Here is a 17,195-nt window from a genome sequence, read left to right as displayed (position 1 = left end):
ACATTTGGTATGTCAGCAAATAAATTGTCATCAAAGAAAGGAGGGGGAAATGATTGAGGGTACACTGGAGAAGTAAGATGAGGAATAAAGAAGGAGTACATAGAAGGAATAGGATTTGTTTCTTCATCTCAATTGGCTTAACAATCTAGTGTGAGGCAAAATCAAAATTTAAATATAAAGATACTCCAAAGTACCTATATTAAGCACTGATTCGATGATAGACTTAATAATTAAAGACAGGGCAGTGGAAATAAGTCTTACCGAGTTTCAAGGATTCAGTGGCCTTTTAGAAAACAAGAGCTAAGGAAAGCTTAGAGTAAAGGAAATGGAGCAGTCCAGGCAAAAAGCTTATGGATAGGAAAAAAGATTATAGTGTTTATGATACATTGAAGGGCTTATCATGTTCCAGGAACTATGCTAAAAGTTTTATAGCACTTTTATTCCATTTTATTTAATTCACATGTAGTTTATTTTATTCTTACAAGAACAGCACTTGGTAAGTTTTAACGTTCCAATTTTATGGATGAGGCTAAAAGACTTACCCAGGGACATTAAAGTACTAAGTCCAAAAGCTTGAATCTGTCTGTCTCCAAAGACCAAATACCAATATCAAATACTAAAGCATCTATTACAAGGCTGCAAAAATTATATCAGTGTGTTATTGGTTCAAGAAGAATTGTCAAGAATAAGACCAGAACTGGTCTTATTATTTATTATCAATATATGACTATGGAAACATTCATTACAAATGAATGGAGTTTGTACATTTTAACAAGTGTTATTTAAATAGTTATTGAACTTTGTGAGAAAAAAATAAATTGAAGTGCTCGTAGTAAAATACAATTCCAAATGATTGAGTAATTTATTTGGAAAAATGAAGTAATAAAAATGGATTTCTAAACTGATCTCTTGTTGGCAAAACTTGGAGCAGTGGGGGAAATCACATAAAACATTCAATAGATTTATCTGAAGAATAGACTAGTCATTTTTTTCTTTTTTTCTCTTTTCCCTTTCCTGGTTATCAAGCTACTAAATTGTGCTTATTGTAGAAAATTTAGAACATATTGGGAGAAAAGTAAGACAACAGAAAAAAAATTATAGTTTGATATATTTTGTTTCAATATTAAGGTTTTTTTAAAAACTAAAACTCTATGTAGATCTAATTAATGTCTACACATTAATTGACCATATGGATGTAGTATACTTGATCCATCTCCTAATAGGCATTTAGTTCCCCTTTTGTCAATATCATGAATAACACTGTGATGAATATCTCTTTGGAATAATCTTGATTCTGCCAAGGAGGGTTTTGTCAGTGATTATCTATCTCACTGAATTAGAAGTTACAAATAGAGAAAAGTGAGAAGTGGGTTTGCTAGTAATACAGTCAACATTATACTTGATAGTATTCTAGAGACTAATCCTCAGACCTCATTCAACAAAGAGAGTCTAGTGAAAAGTAGCATAAGTAACAATTCAGACAGTGATCAAAATTGAGGGACATACATCCTGAGTTTCTAATGTTTGTTTGATAATTTGCAGCATATGCAATTATCCACATAGGATTCTTGATATAGTAGGAATGGTGGAGATTATGCCTTTTGTGAAAGGGTCCTATCTCCATCCTCTCCCCCTTTTAAAATGAGAATTGCTTAATGGACAGAATGCTGAATCTTAACAGTCTCCCTGACATCCATCACAGATGCATTCTGTAGGGAAAACATTTCACTTAATTAGATATGATTGATTGGTGTTATATGCTTAAAATAGTATGAGACATTAAAACAACAGGAGAAGCTTTTGAGAACAGGCTCCTAAAGTCCTTCAACATTAAATCCCTTTTCTTAAATTTTGACAGTTTTACACTAGGAAAGGCTGCAGCAAGAACTGTTATTGCTATTTCAGTTTAACATAAGGATTATTACATGCAAATATACTTAATGGAAAATAGTGTGAACATCTTTCCAGATTTACAGTTTAACTTTTTGTATGTCATCTGTTCTAAACAGTTTCTTTAAACTAGCACCTATTTCTTTTAAAGGTTGTATATGAGTACAAGACATTGGAAAGAGAAAACTAGCCCAAGAGTTATAAGACTTGACTTATTAATTCTCATTATACCTTTAATGAGCTGTATGATCATGGCAAGTAATTTCATGTCTCTGGGCATGAGATTGCTTGTTTGTAAAATAAAGTAGATACCTTCTAGTACTATAGTGTTTTTATTATTCTATCATATTAATAACTACATCTGATTTTATTTTATTTTTTATATTAAAATTTTTTTAATGTTTATTTATTTTTGAGAGACAGAGTGCAAGTGGGGGAGAGGCAGAAAGAGAGGGAGACACAGAATCTGAAGCAGGCTTCAGGCTCTGAGCTGTCAGCACAGAGCCTGATGCAGGGCTTGAACCGATGAACTGTGAGATCATGACCTGAGCCGAAGTCAGATGCTTAACTGACTAAGCCACCCAAGCGCTCCAGGCACATCTGATTTTAAAGATACATTTTAATTTTTCTTATAGTAGATACAAAGTTTCTACCCAAATTATGATCCACAGGATACTATTCTTAGTCATCTGAATAAGGCATACTTTTTAGACCACTATGTTGAATATAACCATATGTCCTATATCTTTATGGAATGTTTCAGTATGCCATGTTACATGATCATTAAGGTTTCAACATGTGTTCTTTGAGAAAATAAAGCTGAAATCTTGAGTCTTTGTGCTCAGCATATAAGCTTCTAAATTACGGATTCCAGGGAAGTACATTTTATTTAACCTATGAAATTGTAAGCTTAATTTCTATGATCATATAACTCACCAAATAATATTAATATAATTTTTCATCTAAAAATGATATTTTATCATTTCTAATCTTTTTCGTCAATTTTCACATAGTGGGAAAGGACTTTGAAAAGAACCATTGACTTTGGTGGTTCACAAAATAATTTTCATGAATTTATGAGAATGTAATTTTGAGTAGGTTAACCTATTAGAAAGGAAACAAACAAGAAGCTTATCTGTAGTTTCCCTACTTCATACAGAAGTTTGTACTCATTATCTCATTTTCTTCAGAGATAAGGTTTAGCTTAATAGTATTTCTCATAATGTTGATATTGTAAGTCAGTCCTAGATGTTCTTAGTCATTTTATAAGATACACCAGAGAATTCTTGAGTACTATCTAACAGTTGATTTGAGTTAATAATGTCTTGGGGATAAAAGATGAACATATTTCAGTGCCAGTGACCATATTCTTCAGTTTATGATGATTAATTTATTAACTGTGATTTATTCACTATACATTAACTGGAGGGTAAAAGGTGTTTTAAAGAAGATATGCAATAAGAATTACTGAAATAAAAGATGCCAAAAAGTAAAACTTCAATAAATTATCATTCTCATGTTTCTTATATTAAAAAGTATATTATAAATTATGTTACCAACTAATAGTGTGAACATAGGAAATGAATTTTAGTTAAGTATGCCTAGCTTAAAAATTTAGTGGTTAGCTCATATTTTTAAAGGTTATATAAGAACTAAAATTAGGAAAATGAAATAGGCAGGATAGATAAATACTACAATTCAAGCTGGTATGTACATAGTATACTGCCTTTTTTTTTTTTTTTTAACATTTATTTATTATTGAGAGAGAGAAAGCATGAGCATGGGAGGGGCAGACACAGAATCTGAAGCAAGCTCCAGGCTCTGAGCTGTCAGCACAGAGCCCGACACGGAGCTTGAACTCACAAACTGCGAGATCATGACCTGAGCCGAAGTCAGACGCTTAATCGACTGAGCTGCCCAGGCACCCCAGAATACTGCCTTTTTCTAAGGCATTTTCTTTGGATGCTTTGACTTGTCTCATTGTTGGATTTCTTCTTTTCCCTTTCGCTTTCCCTCTGACTGTCCTATTTACTAAGTTCCAGCTCACTATTGTGGACCTCACTGATTTCCCTTCTCAGAGTTTCTCAACACTGTAAATATGAACTTCAAAATGTTACAATTTTGTTTTGCACTTATTACTGTTATTTCACCTGTGTTGGTTTTAGCACTTAAGCTAGATTATAAATTTCCTGACACAAAGAACTGCACCTTATCCTTCTGTGACACATGCTATGTGTCCAGCCACTTAGTAAATGTTTAATAAATAAACACATACTGATACATTACTATTTACTTTTTAAAACTTTAAACTTTTTGTTATAAAGATAATGCAAGAGTAAACATTTTAGCAAATTATTTTTCTCTGGATATGCACATATTTTTATATGGTATGTGAAAACCGTAATCCCATGACCCAGAGACAAATGCTAAGACAAATGCTAGTCTTTTGGTATATAACCTTCCAGGCCTTTTCTCCTCCATATTAAAAATGTAAACGTATTTAACACAAAATACGCACACACACACACACACACACACACACACACACACACACACACTGTATACTACTTTTTTAAAGTTTATTTATTTTGAGAGAGAGAGGGTGAGAGTGAGCAGGGGAGAGAAAGAGAGAGAGAGAGAGGGAGGGAGAGAGCGAGAGCGAGAGAGAGAGAGAGAGAGAGAGAGAATCCCAAGTAGGCTCTGCACTGTCATTGCAGAACCAGTTGTTGGTCTTGATCTAATGACCAGCGCTGAAATCAAGAGTTGGATGCTTAACTGACTGAGCCACCTAGGTGCTCCTCCTTTTATCCTTTTTTAAACAGAATATTTAAAGAAATACTGTAGGAAGAGTTTTAGTGTGAAATACTATTGTTGAAAATGAGCTTGGCACATTTTGGATATTGGATACAAGTCTTTTCAAGGTAGAAGAGACAGGAATCAAGCATCAAGAGTGCACAAAGATGAGGCTGACATATTCAACCTGAGTGAAAAGATGAACTTCCTAAATATTTTGAGTATGGAGTTATCCCATAAAATCAGTAATCTAATAATTTTTAGCATTTTTGTCTCAGGATACATTTAAAAAGCAATAGTGCTTTTGGGGAAAATTGATATGGTAAGTACTAATTTATCCCATGTTATTGAAGCACAGAGACTGTGACCTACATAGAATGTAAATTACATAGAAGCTGGGAATCCCACTGGCATATGTAGTCCATGGTAAAAATAAGTAGGAAAAAAATCTATAAGTGGGCAAGTTGTAGCATGTGCTTATGGTGTGTATAAGAGATAAGGTGACCCTGCAAGTCATTGTGAGACAATTCAGTAAACTTAGTGTTTAAGATAAATTTGTATCTTTAATGGCATCTACTAGAATTAGGAATAATCTTAGGTTAGAAAAAGGCTTGCAAGTACTGTTCAGTGAGATAAAATATGTGAAAATGTTTTCTACTATAAAATATAAAATTTCAAAGCATTATTATAACATCTGTTACATTCATAGCCTATGTTTTAAATTTCCTGCTTATTTTTAGATTTCTCACATCTTTTCAGCATGTGAAATACGTAATTGTTACACAAAAGATATTCTAGCTGCTGTAATGAATAAACAGTATTCCCTTAAATGATAAATTATTTATAGAAAAATTTTATCAAAACCACCACATTACTGTCTCTTGGAACAAACCTTATTTTAACCAGAAGTTTTGGGGTTTAAATTTTTTTAGTACTACATTTTTAGTACTACATTTTGCTTTGAAAAGAGGAGTATGAATTTTCTCTAAACTTGTGACATTATATTCTCTTTTTTTGTAGAAACATTGTTTATTAATTATAATGAAGTATTTTAATAAGAATTTTGATATTTAATTCATAATTTGACTTAATAAAAACAATTAAGCAATAAATATTAAAAATAATTCCAGTCTTCCAACAGAGATTTGGAGAATTCAGTATTTTAAAAGGATGATGAAAGCTAGATTTAAGGAACACAAACACACACACACACACACACACACACACACACACACACACAAAACAGTCTTTGAAATTAAGCATGAAAACCTGGTGTATTATTATAGTATAAAATCACTAAGAGGGATAGTATATCAGTGTATTATAGTAAACTCAAAGTTATGATCATAAGTAGTAGAGCTTCATCATATTTTATTTCCTTGGGATTCATCTTTTATTAAAAAATATTATAAGGAGTAAAGTTTGTATATAATTTCACTTTTGGGTTTTGGGTTTTTGTTGTTGTTTTTATTCTAAAGTATATCTTAATGATGGCATTAAGATATACTAGATATATATTCTCAGGTAAATATTGCCAGGTAATCTATAAGCAAAAACTATAACCAAACTAAAATTAGAATTTGGTACTTATTTACTTCAACCAGAAATCAGAAAGTCTTAATATATTGCAAAATCTCTGATTAAAAAGATAAAATTATTACATAATATGGATGTTAATTGCCCTTAGTATTTTGCATTACTTTTTTTTGACATTTTTTTTTTTTTTCAATATATGAAGTTTATTGTCAAATTGATTTCCATACAACACCCAGTGCTCATCCCAAAAGGTGCCCTCCTCAATACCCTGCATTACTTTTTGAGTTGAGATCTAATTGCCATGCCATAAAATCCATCCTTTTAAAGTGTGCAATTTAGTCTTTTTAGTATATTAAAAAAAATTTTTTTAACCATAGTACTGCATTTTGCTTTGAAAAGTGGAGTATGAATTTTTTCTAAACTTGTGACATTGTATGCTTATAGGAGAGCTGTTAGAATTAAGAATAACAACATCTTATGATTTATAATACAGTTATGAAGTAAAAGCCAACCTCTGTAATAAAAAGTGATATAAATAAAAATGGAATTGTTTTTACTTAATACAGATTTACACTATACTGGCGCTTTTTTTCTTTTTTGTTAATAACTATTCCATTTAGTGAATGTTTAGTTAAAGAATAGCTTTAAGAAAAGACCAATGCATTCTATTTTGTGTTTTGGTCAAAGTAGGTTAATGGTTATTTATTTGAAATGGTTATCTACTTAGTCAAGCTGACTTCTAATGGTACTCTAGGGCATTTATCACAATCTCATAAAATGGATAGCTTTATCTTTTTGAGGAATTTTAGTCGTTCTTTTGTCATTTCAAATTTGTTAGTAATCCATGAAGAATATGATTCATTATGTGTGGAAATATTTGGTAAATTCATATTCATCACATTTTTATTATTTCTAAGGATTTTAGAAACCAGCCAACCTTTTAGCTTTTGCTTTATAACAGATGAAAATCTTTCAAGAGCATAGGGACCTTATGACACATATAAAAAGTAAACAGATAGTTCCCTTTGGATATGTGCATTCCATAGACATCTAATACTTGATTATATTTCACTGTACTAGAAAATATACGAGCTCCAACGGAGATAGAAAATATAGTTTTTGGCCTCTATAAGTGAGGGGGGCGGGGGAGAGACTTTCCTTGGTGAACTAGCCAGAAAGTTATTCCAAGAAAATTCATTCCTGCATGTATGCAGTGAACAAAAATTAATAAAGTATCAACCATGTGCCCAGCTCTTGTTTTAGGAACTGGGAAATTACTAGTGAACAAGACAGAAATCCTGGGCTTCATTAAGCATATTTTAGTGGAGGAGACGGACAAACAAAAAACAAGATAAGCGTGGGGCACCTGAGTGGCTCAGTCGGTTAAGCATCCAACTTTGGCTCAGGTCATGATCTCACAGTTTGTGTGTTCAAGCCCCACTTCGGGCTCAGAGCCTGGAGCCTACTTCGGATTCTGTGTCTCCCTCTCTCTCTGCCCATTCCCCACTCGCACTGGCACTCACACTGTCTCTCAAAAATAAACATTAAAAAAAAATTTAAAAAAAAACAAGATAAGTGAAATAGGTTAATATGTTGGATGGTTACAAGTGCCAAGGAGAAAAATAAAGCAAGGAAAGAAAATAGAGAATGTTAGTGAATTGGGATTTTAATTAGGGTGCCAGCAAAGGCTTAACAGATGAGAAGTCACTTGAACGAAGACCTAATGGAGATGAGGGAATTCATCATTAGAGTATCTGTGGGAAGAGTATTTCAGGAAAAGGAATAACAGACAGTGCTTAAGAGCCTTAGTTGGGAGCATGCCCAGCATGTTTGAAGAGCAACAAGGAAGGAAACTGGGGCTAAGGAGGAATAGGAGAGACTGAAGGAGATTGTTAAAATAATCCAGACAAGCAATGATGGTGGCTCATAATACTGTGGTAGGAGTGGAGGTGGTGAGCATTCAGGATTTGCTGACAGTTTGGATATGGGGCACGAAAGGAGAGGAGTCCAGAGTTTTGATTTGCCAAATGGACAGATAGGATTTCCATTAACTGAGACTCAATACTGTAGGAGGAATGGAGTTTGAGGAGAAAGATTGGAGCTATGGTTTGGACATGTTTAAGATACCTGTTAGTCATCTAAGTGGACAGGTCAAGCAGGCAATTGGATTTGGCATTTTGGGGAGAGGTTGGTGGGAGAAATGAGTTGGAGGATGTGTGATATATCGGTGAACTGTGCTAAGAATTAAAAGAAAAATAAGTAAAGGAAAGGCTTCAGGAAGGAAGACAGATTTTTGAGCTGCAAATTTGATTAATGGAAAAGAAAGAACATTCTAGTTAGGGAAAATGTCCTGGCATCTTAGAATATCATCTAGAAATCAATCTGAATGCTTTACTACCTTGTCTTTTTTTTAATTTTATTTATAAGTTTTATAGTGCATCATATAGTATAATGGAACAGTAGGTGCACAGGAAATACTTGTTGACACATAATGAGAACAAAAGTTTTCAAAGTTTATTTCATTAACCAGTATTTTTAGTCATTGTAATGTAGGGTATTTTTTTTATTATAGATGTTTTTATTGTGCTAAAATGTACATGACATAGATTTGCCATTTTAACCATTAAGTGTACATTTCCATGGCAGTAAGTACATTCTGAAACTTAGTTTTGTGTAGAAAGATATTTTCTCTTCTCAAAAAAATCAACATTGTTGCTTATGAGCAGAAGGAATTTAGAGCTGATTGGGTTTCACTTCTAAGAGCACTGAGCATTCTGTAAGCCTTAGAATCCTAAATGAGCATCACTTTTGTTTGAAAGATTGGTACAAGTAGAAAAACAAGAAATGAAAATTAGTGCCTTCTAAAATAGATCTTTTCTTAAAAACTGACTCTCCATTTAAGTGAGTATCATTTTTAGTTGTTTGGGTCACTATCTAAAATAATGTTAATGTGTCTTCTTTACCTTTGATTCCCGATCTCACATAGAAACCAAATGCTCACATAAAGTTGTGGTATATATCTGGAGCATAAAGAGCTTTTCAAAATTGAAATAAGCATGGCTTCCTTTATAATTTCTTTGTCTACTTACTTGCTTCTTAGATTCCTGTCAAAGTATGTATCTTTATTTTTAGTTTGAGTTTTGTAAATTATATTATAAATTATATTTTATAAATAATTTTAGATTTTGTAAATTACATGAAAATGTGTGATATGTCTATCTTTTGTGAATTATAAATCTAGAAATTCTGTCTGTTCATTTCAGTGCATCTTTTTCTAGGGAACAAAGAAGGAAGAGATTGAAGGTGAAGTGGAAGGGTCTGGTTTAATTCAGCCCGCAGAAGTATTTGCTCCCAAAAGCCTGGTGTTGGTATCCAGATTAGATTATCCAGAAATTTTTAGGGTAAAGAACTCATAGTTGTCATTATTGATTTGTATTATTGTGTGAATCTGCTTTGAGTGAATCATGGTAACAAGATTTTGTATTTAAAATACCTTTGAATTGATTTAGAGGTTCATCAATAAAATAAATGTAGTGTTAATACAAAAAAATGTATTCATGTTGGATGAAATACATACCTAGATTAATGTAACTATTTAAACTTATAAGGATGTAGTGTTTGTTTTTAAATAGATCCCATGGCTACTGACTCCAAAATTTATGAATCTAAAAGAAATCATTTGATTGCCTGTAGCAAATTTAAAATGTATTAGCAGTATAACAACTTTGTGTTTTTATGTACCTTCTTTTGAGGAGACCAGGCTCAGTAAATAGATTGAATATCTAAATCTCAAATAGTTTTGGTCTCCAACATAGCTTTAAAATATTGTTTACTTCCAGATATTGTCTCTTTGAGACACTCAGAATTTTTAAATGCAAAAGAATTTTTTTATACATTTAAGCTTTGAAAGAAGAGGGCTTACTTTTCTTATTTCAGCTGCTACCTTTGGTAATAGTAATGTTGATTATTGTCCGAAATCACAGATGTCTTTGGAAAATATATAAAATATACCTTAAAATTTCTGTGGCGACTGGGTGGCTCAGTCAGTTAAGTGTCTGACTTTGGCTCAGGTATGATTTCGCGGTTCGTGAGTTCGAGCCCCACGCCGGGTACTGTGCTGACAGCTCAGGGCCTCGAGCCTGCTTTGGATTCTGTGTGTGTCTCTCTCTGTTTCTCCCCTACTCGCACGGTCTCTCTCAAAAATAAATAAAGGTTTTTAAAAATTTAAAAATATACCTTAAAATTTCTGAAGGACTTGGGAAATTAATACATAATTTCTGGAAAACTTTTCCAAATCTTGAGATTATATATATTCTAGAAGAATTAACTTAGTGTCAAGATTTCAATGACAATGGGTAACTTCTAACAAATACTAATTTTTCTTTTTTTTTTTAATGTTTATTTTTGGGAAAGAGAGAGACAAATACAGAGTACAAGAAGGGGAGGGGCAGAGAGAGAGTCACATATTCTGAAGCAGGCTCCAGGCTCTGAGCTGTCAGCACAGAGTTCCATGCGGGGCTCAAACTCATGGACCACAATAATGACCTGAGCTGAAGTTGGACGCTTAACCGACCAAACCACCCAGGCATCCCTACTAATTTTTCATAGTCACAAATTTTTATAAACTGAAAGATTCATAAAGATTGCATTTTATCTTCCATTTTACCACCTACCTTCTTCTGAGCTTACAGTGTTAATTATATGTTGTCTCTATTTTGCTAACCTCTGATAATTTACAAAATTTTTTTCTGTAGAACAAATATTCTGAATTTATAAGAATCACAAAGCAATAACATTTTGAAATTTTTATCTTGAAGTTTGACTTTTTGCAAAGTAGGCTGAGGCCACAACAGTTTTAAGCCCTACAAATTTGCTAGAGTGTTTATCTCAGCACAAACACCTGTTTTACAAATTATGGTTCTGCTTTTTATAAACTCATCGCAAAAGCTCATTTAGAGCTTCTGGTCAAGGAGGAAAATTTAATAAACTTAATAACATTTGCTGCTTAAAACTTATTCCATGGTCACTGTGGAATATACTTTACTGGCTTCAAAAAGAAATTTCCTTAAGAGCAGATGTCACAGCAATTTATTTTTTAATGCTTATTTTTTCCATGAAAAAGTAATCTCTTGTTTCATCTTCTCTTTGTAGGCTTGCCTAGGTTTGATCTACACTGTATATGTGGATAGTTTGAATGTCTCCTTGGAAAGTCTCATTGCAAACCTGTGTGCGTGCCTTGTCCCAGCGGCTGGAGGGTCTCAGGTAAATAGAATAAAAAGGGAGATGAAGAGGGCCTGTTCCTCTTCTCCTCTGCTCCAGTTAATTTAATTTTTGAAGAAAAGAAAAAAAATGGAATTCCTTAAATATTTTCATTTTAAAGAAGATCTTAGTTAAGCATTGTCCCTATGGTCTGCCTTCTAGAGACCCAAGATTCCATTCTCTTCTTAGGTCATAAGGTTAGTTTTAACACAGGGCTCACCTTTCACATAGCATAATTAGAAGTCATATTTTGTGTAACTTGAACTCTAGTTTACGTTTTCTTGGAAATATTCGTTTTAAGCTGAACATTTAAAATGTCTCCTTTCTACCTTTATTACTCCTCTATACAGCTATGGCTCATTTCATTAACTTATATCAAAATGTTTTTTAGTGATAAAAATTAGAAAAACTCTAAACTACCTTTAGAAATATTAATGTTGATGACCATCCAAAATCACAGATCTTTCCGGAAAGTATAAGCTATCCCTTAAAATTTCCCAAGGTTTTTGTCATATTTGAGCCTCATATGAGGACATTAAATTCTTTTACTGACATAAAACTTTCTCAGAGTAGTCATCTTGTTTGTCTTAAGATTTTAATTTTCATCTCTGCAGTCGAAAAATAAGAACCTGAGCTTTTATGTCTCAATGTTTCCAGGGCACTATAGTTTAAAAAAGAAAAAAAAAGACTTCCTTCACTTATTTTGCTTATTCTTGTGTAATGTTGTGGAAGAGGACAGCCCTCTAAAAATTACATTGTTTATCCTCCTCAGTCTGACAGAGATGATACTTGCTATGAAACTGACATTTTTTTCCCTTGCCCTTTGTCTTTTTTTTAATACGAAATTTATTATCAAATTTGTTTCCATACAACACCCAGTGCTCATCCCAACAGGTGCCCTCCTCGATGCTCATCACCCACTTTCCTCTCTTTCCCACCCCCCCATCAACCCTCAGTTCTTCCTCTTTTAACTCTTTTGTCTTACCTGGTGTCCTGTTACTCTTAAGTTTTTATCCTCTTGTCTTCCTCCTATTCCCTCCTCCCTCATTCTTCTTCCCTTACTACAAAGGCAGAATACAAGATGTAAGTTTGGTTACAAATGAACCTAAACTTTAAAGCTGTGGAATTATTTTATGGAACTTTCTCATGTGGGATTTATTTTGACTTTATTATGTTAATTTATTTTTTAATTTAAAAAACTTTTTATTGTGGCTGCTAGAAGTTTTAAAATATTACGTATGTGGTTCATGTTACATATTTTTTGTTTTCCAAGTTTTACTGACATATAATTGGCATAAAAATGTTGACTTTAATATTTTCTTATTTTTTAGTTAAGTATGATTGTCACTAATTTTTGTTTCTCCATTGGTATTAAATTTTCAGCTTTCTAATTACTGAATTTTCTCATACCATATTCATTTGGGCACAATGTAATTTGAATATTTTTGGTTTCATCATTACTCTTGCATCTATTAATTGGATCTTATAGGCTCATCATTACTCTAAATTTGGACTTCAAAAAAAAGTTGGTTTTTTTACATTTTTTATTTATTTATTTTATTAAAAAATTTTTTTAATGTTTATTCATTTTTGAGAGACAGAGCACAAGTGGGGGAAGGGCAGAGTGTCAGCACAGAGCCCGATGCAGGGCTCAAACTCAGGAACTGTGAGATCATGACCTGAGCCAAAGTCGGGCACTCAACCAACTGAGCCACCCAGGTGCCCCATATTTTTTATTTTTGAGAGAGAGAGAGAGACAGAGCACAAGTGGGGGAGGGGCAGAGAGAGAGTGTGACACAGAATCCGAAGCAGGCTCCAGGCCCCGAGCTGTCAGCACAGAGCCCGATGCGTGGCCTGAACCCATGGACCCGTGAGATCATGACCTGAGCCGAAGTTGGACGTTTAACCGACTGAGCCACCCAGACACCCCCCTGAAAAGTTTTTTTTTTATTTTATTTTGAGAGAGAGATAGAGAGCAAGTGGAGAAGGGACAGAGAGAGAGGGAGATAGAATCCCAAGCAGGCTCTGCACTGCTAGCACAGAGCCCCATATGGGCCTCAAACTCAAAAACCTCGAGATCACGACCTGAGCCGAAGTTGAGAGTCAGATGCTTAACAAAACTGAGCCACCCAGGCTTCCCCCCAAAAAACATTTTTTTAAATAAATTTGAACTTTCAAAGGATTTTTTTTGTTTTAAGAAAATGAGAGAAATCATTTATGTTTGTGTATGTGTGTTTTTCACCCATTCTGCAGAAGCTGTTCTCCTTGGGTGCAGGAGACAGACAGCTGATCCAGACTCCTTTGCATGACAGTCTTCCTGTCACAGGCACTAGTGTGGCTCTCCTGTTCCAGCAGTTGGGTATGTCTTTTCTCCCATTGTCAGTGTCCTCTTGTAGAAGCCTATGAAAAAAAGATTTATCTGAAACTCATGTCACCTGACATAAATCAAGAAAATAAAAAGCTAATGATTAAATACCTGATATATAAAATATATAATTATATGGGTCCTAATCTTAAATGGTATTCATTCTTTACTTTCTTTTCTTTTTTTTTTTTTTTTTTTAAGTTTTAACCCTGGCCTCTTTTGCTCTGGAGTCAATTCGACTTTTAGAAAATAGGCAGATTTTCTTTATGCTTTCAAAAATGAATATATAGTATAGTTTGCTTTTCCTTAGATGAATTAGTTTTGTAGAATCCTTGTCAGATGGAACTAAAAGTCCCATTCTTCTAATCTATCACCTGGATCAGGACTTTATCTTCAATTTTCTAGCAATGGCAAGGCTGAAGAATTGTGGGGAGGACATCAGAAAAAGTACCCTCTATCCATTGGATACCTTGTACTTCATTTAGGGAGTAGTATAAAAATTTTTTTCAAAATTTTTTTCTTTTTTTTTTTTAATGTTCATTATTTATTTTTGAGAGAGAGAGAGAGACAGACTGACAGACAGACAGACAGAGCATGAGCAGGAGAGGGGCAGAAAGAGAGGGAGTCACAGAATCCGAAGCAGGCTCCAGGCTCCAAGCTGTCAGCATAGAGCCCGATGGGGGCTTGAACTCATGAACCGCAAGATCATGACCTGAGCAGAAGTCAGACATTTAACCAACTGAGCCACTCAGACGTCCTAATTTTTTTTCCAAAAACTCATTTAAATTCTAGTTAGTTGACATATAGTGTAGTATTGTTTTCAGGAGTAGAATTTAGTGATTCATCACTTACATACAACACCCAGTGCTCAACACAAGTGCCTACCTTAATGCCTATCACTCATCTAGCCCATCCCCCACCCCCCTCCCTCCATCAACCCTCAGTTTGTTCTCTATCATTAAGTCTCTTAATGATAGAGTGTCTTATGATTTGGGATGCCTGGGTGGCTCAGTTGATTGGGCGTCCAACTCAGGTCATGATCTCAGCTCGTGAGTTTGAGCCCTGCGTCTGGCTCTGTGCAGACAGCTTGGAGCCTGGAGCCTGCTTCAGATTCTGTCTCCCTCTCTCTCTGCCCCTTACCTGCCTATGCTCTGTCTCTTTCTCAAAAATAAATAAACATTAAATTTTTTTTTAAATAGAGTCTCTTATGGTTTGTTTCCATCTCTTTTTTTCCCCCTTTCCATATATTCCTTTCTTAAATTGCACACATGAGAGAAATCTCATGGCATTTGTCTTTCTCTGACTTATTTTGCTTAGCATAATACTCTCTAGCTCTAGCCATGTCATTGCAAAAGGCAAGATTTCATTCCTTTAGATGACTGAGTAGTAGTCCATTGTGTATATATATTACCTCTTCTTTATCCATTCATTAGTCATTGGACACTTGGGCTCTTTCCATAGTTTGGCTATTATTGATAATGCTGCTATAAACATTGGGATACATGTACCCCTTCAGATCTGTATTTTTGTGTCCTTTGGGTAAATACCTAGTAATACAATTGCTGGATTGTAGGGTAGTTCTATTTTTCACTTTTGAGGAATCTGCATACTATTTTCCAGAGTGACTGCGCCAGTTTGCATTCCCACCAACAGTGCAAGAGGGTTCCCCTTTCTCTGCATCCTTGCTAACACTTACTATTTATGTTGTTAATTTTAGCCATTCTGACAGGTGTGAGATGGTATCTCATTGTGATTTTGATTTGTATTTCCCTGATGATGAGTGATGTTGAGTATCTTTTCATATGTCTGTTAGTCATCTGGATGTCTTCTTTGGAAAAATGTGCCTTCATGTCTTCTGCCCATTTTTTAAGTGCGTTATTTTGGGGTTTTTTTGGATGTTGAGTTTGATAAGTTCCTTATAGATTTTGGATACTAACACTTTATCAGATATGTCATTTGCAAGTATCTTATCTGTTCCATAGGCTGCATTTTGGTTTTGTTGATTGGTTCCCTCCCTGTGCAGAAGCTTTTTGTCTTGATGAAGTCCCAATAGTTCAGTTTTGCTTTTGTTTCCCTTACCTCCGGCGACATATCTAGCAGCAAGTTGCTCTGGACCAGGCCAAAGAGGTTGTTACCTGTTTTCTTCTCTAGGATTTTGATAGTTTCCTGTCTCACATTTAGGTCTTTGATCCATTTTGAATTTATTTTTGTATATGGTGTAAGAAAGTGGTCCAGTTTCATTCTTCTCTTGCTGTCCAGTTTTCCCAGCATGATTTGTTGAAGAGACCGTCTTTTTCCTACTGGATATTCTTTTTTTATTATTATTCTCAAGTTAGTTAACATACAGTTCCGTCTTGTCTTCAGGAGTAGAACCCAGTGATTCATCTCTTACACATGACACCCAGTGCTCATCCCAAAAAGTGCCCCCCCTTAGTGTCTGTCACCCATTTAACCGCCGCCCCCACCATCAACCCTCAGTTTGTTCTCCGTATTTAAGAGTCTCTCTTGATTCAGTCTTTGTCAGTGTTCTCCATCTGTCTTTGGGTCTTTTTTTAGTTACACTGGAACCTTCCCTTCCTTAGGGCTCATATTCTGCATCCCCATGGAATTATTCCTTATACAAAACTCCTGCCCTCTTGTTTCCTTTCTATATCATGCTGAATTTTGCTGCTTGCTCAGCTCTATAACTTATCCCTTCTTTTTCATTAATGGCCCCATCCTTATTCTTCTGCTGTGACTTCAATTGTCAAATTTAGAAAGCCTCAGAAGAAATTAATGTAAATATATGTGGAATTTTATAGTATCCTAATAAAGATGAATGGTGATACCAATCCCCAAGTAGTAGTTTTTCTCCCATTACATCTATTTCCTTTCAGAAGTTCAAACACTAAAAAATCACCTATCCCTTTTTCTCTCCCCTCTGAAAGATTTTACTCAGTCATTTCAGTGAAGTCCTAATTTAATTAAACCTTTTTTTTTTTAAGTGTATGAAATAGATAATCTTTCACTGGTGGCACTTACTTCTCTAAAGAATATCTTATTTATTAAATCCTCCTGCCATATACTTTTAGAAAATATTTTAGGGGCTTCATGGACTACCTGCAGCCTGTCCATGGTCCCTCCTAACCATTGACTTAGTTGATTTTAGCCAAACACTATTCCTGTGACTTTTTTACTTTTAGAAGAGGCTGTATACCTCTAAAGGGTCAATCAAAGCAAAGATTTACCATGAAGAGGAATAGAAAAATAATGACACAAATATAATAATATCACATTCCCAAATGCTACCTTTTATCTTAATGAGTGCCTTACAAGCCTCGCATGTTTTTGAGTTTTTACAATGATTTGATGA

General features: G+C 34.2%; 1 protein-coding gene across 5 annotated transcripts in view; it reads left to right on the top strand.

Moving 5' to 3' along the window:
• The window catches only part of SBF2 (SET binding factor 2), a 482,724-nt gene that overhangs the window by 220,354 nt on the left and 245,175 nt on the right, over positions 1 to 17,195 (top strand). For all 5 annotated transcript variants that reach the window (XM_045484468.1, XM_045484467.1, XM_045484470.1 and 2 more), the window contains 3 exons: positions 9,498 to 9,620; positions 11,371 to 11,481; positions 13,732 to 13,837. In XM_045484468.1, coding sequence (XP_045340424.1) covers positions 9,498 to 9,620; positions 11,371 to 11,481; positions 13,732 to 13,837 — 340 coding nt within the window. The remainder of the gene's footprint in view (positions 1 to 9,497; positions 9,621 to 11,370; positions 11,482 to 13,731; positions 13,838 to 17,195) is intronic.

This window comes from Leopardus geoffroyi, chromosome D1, assembly GCF_018350155.1.
Source record: "Leopardus geoffroyi isolate Oge1 chromosome D1, O.geoffroyi_Oge1_pat1.0, whole genome shotgun sequence".
Taxonomy (NCBI): domain Eukaryota; kingdom Metazoa; phylum Chordata; class Mammalia; order Carnivora; family Felidae; genus Leopardus; species Leopardus geoffroyi.
The sequence above is the reverse complement of the archived record's forward strand: the minus strand, read 5'-3'. Positions and strand labels throughout refer to the sequence as shown.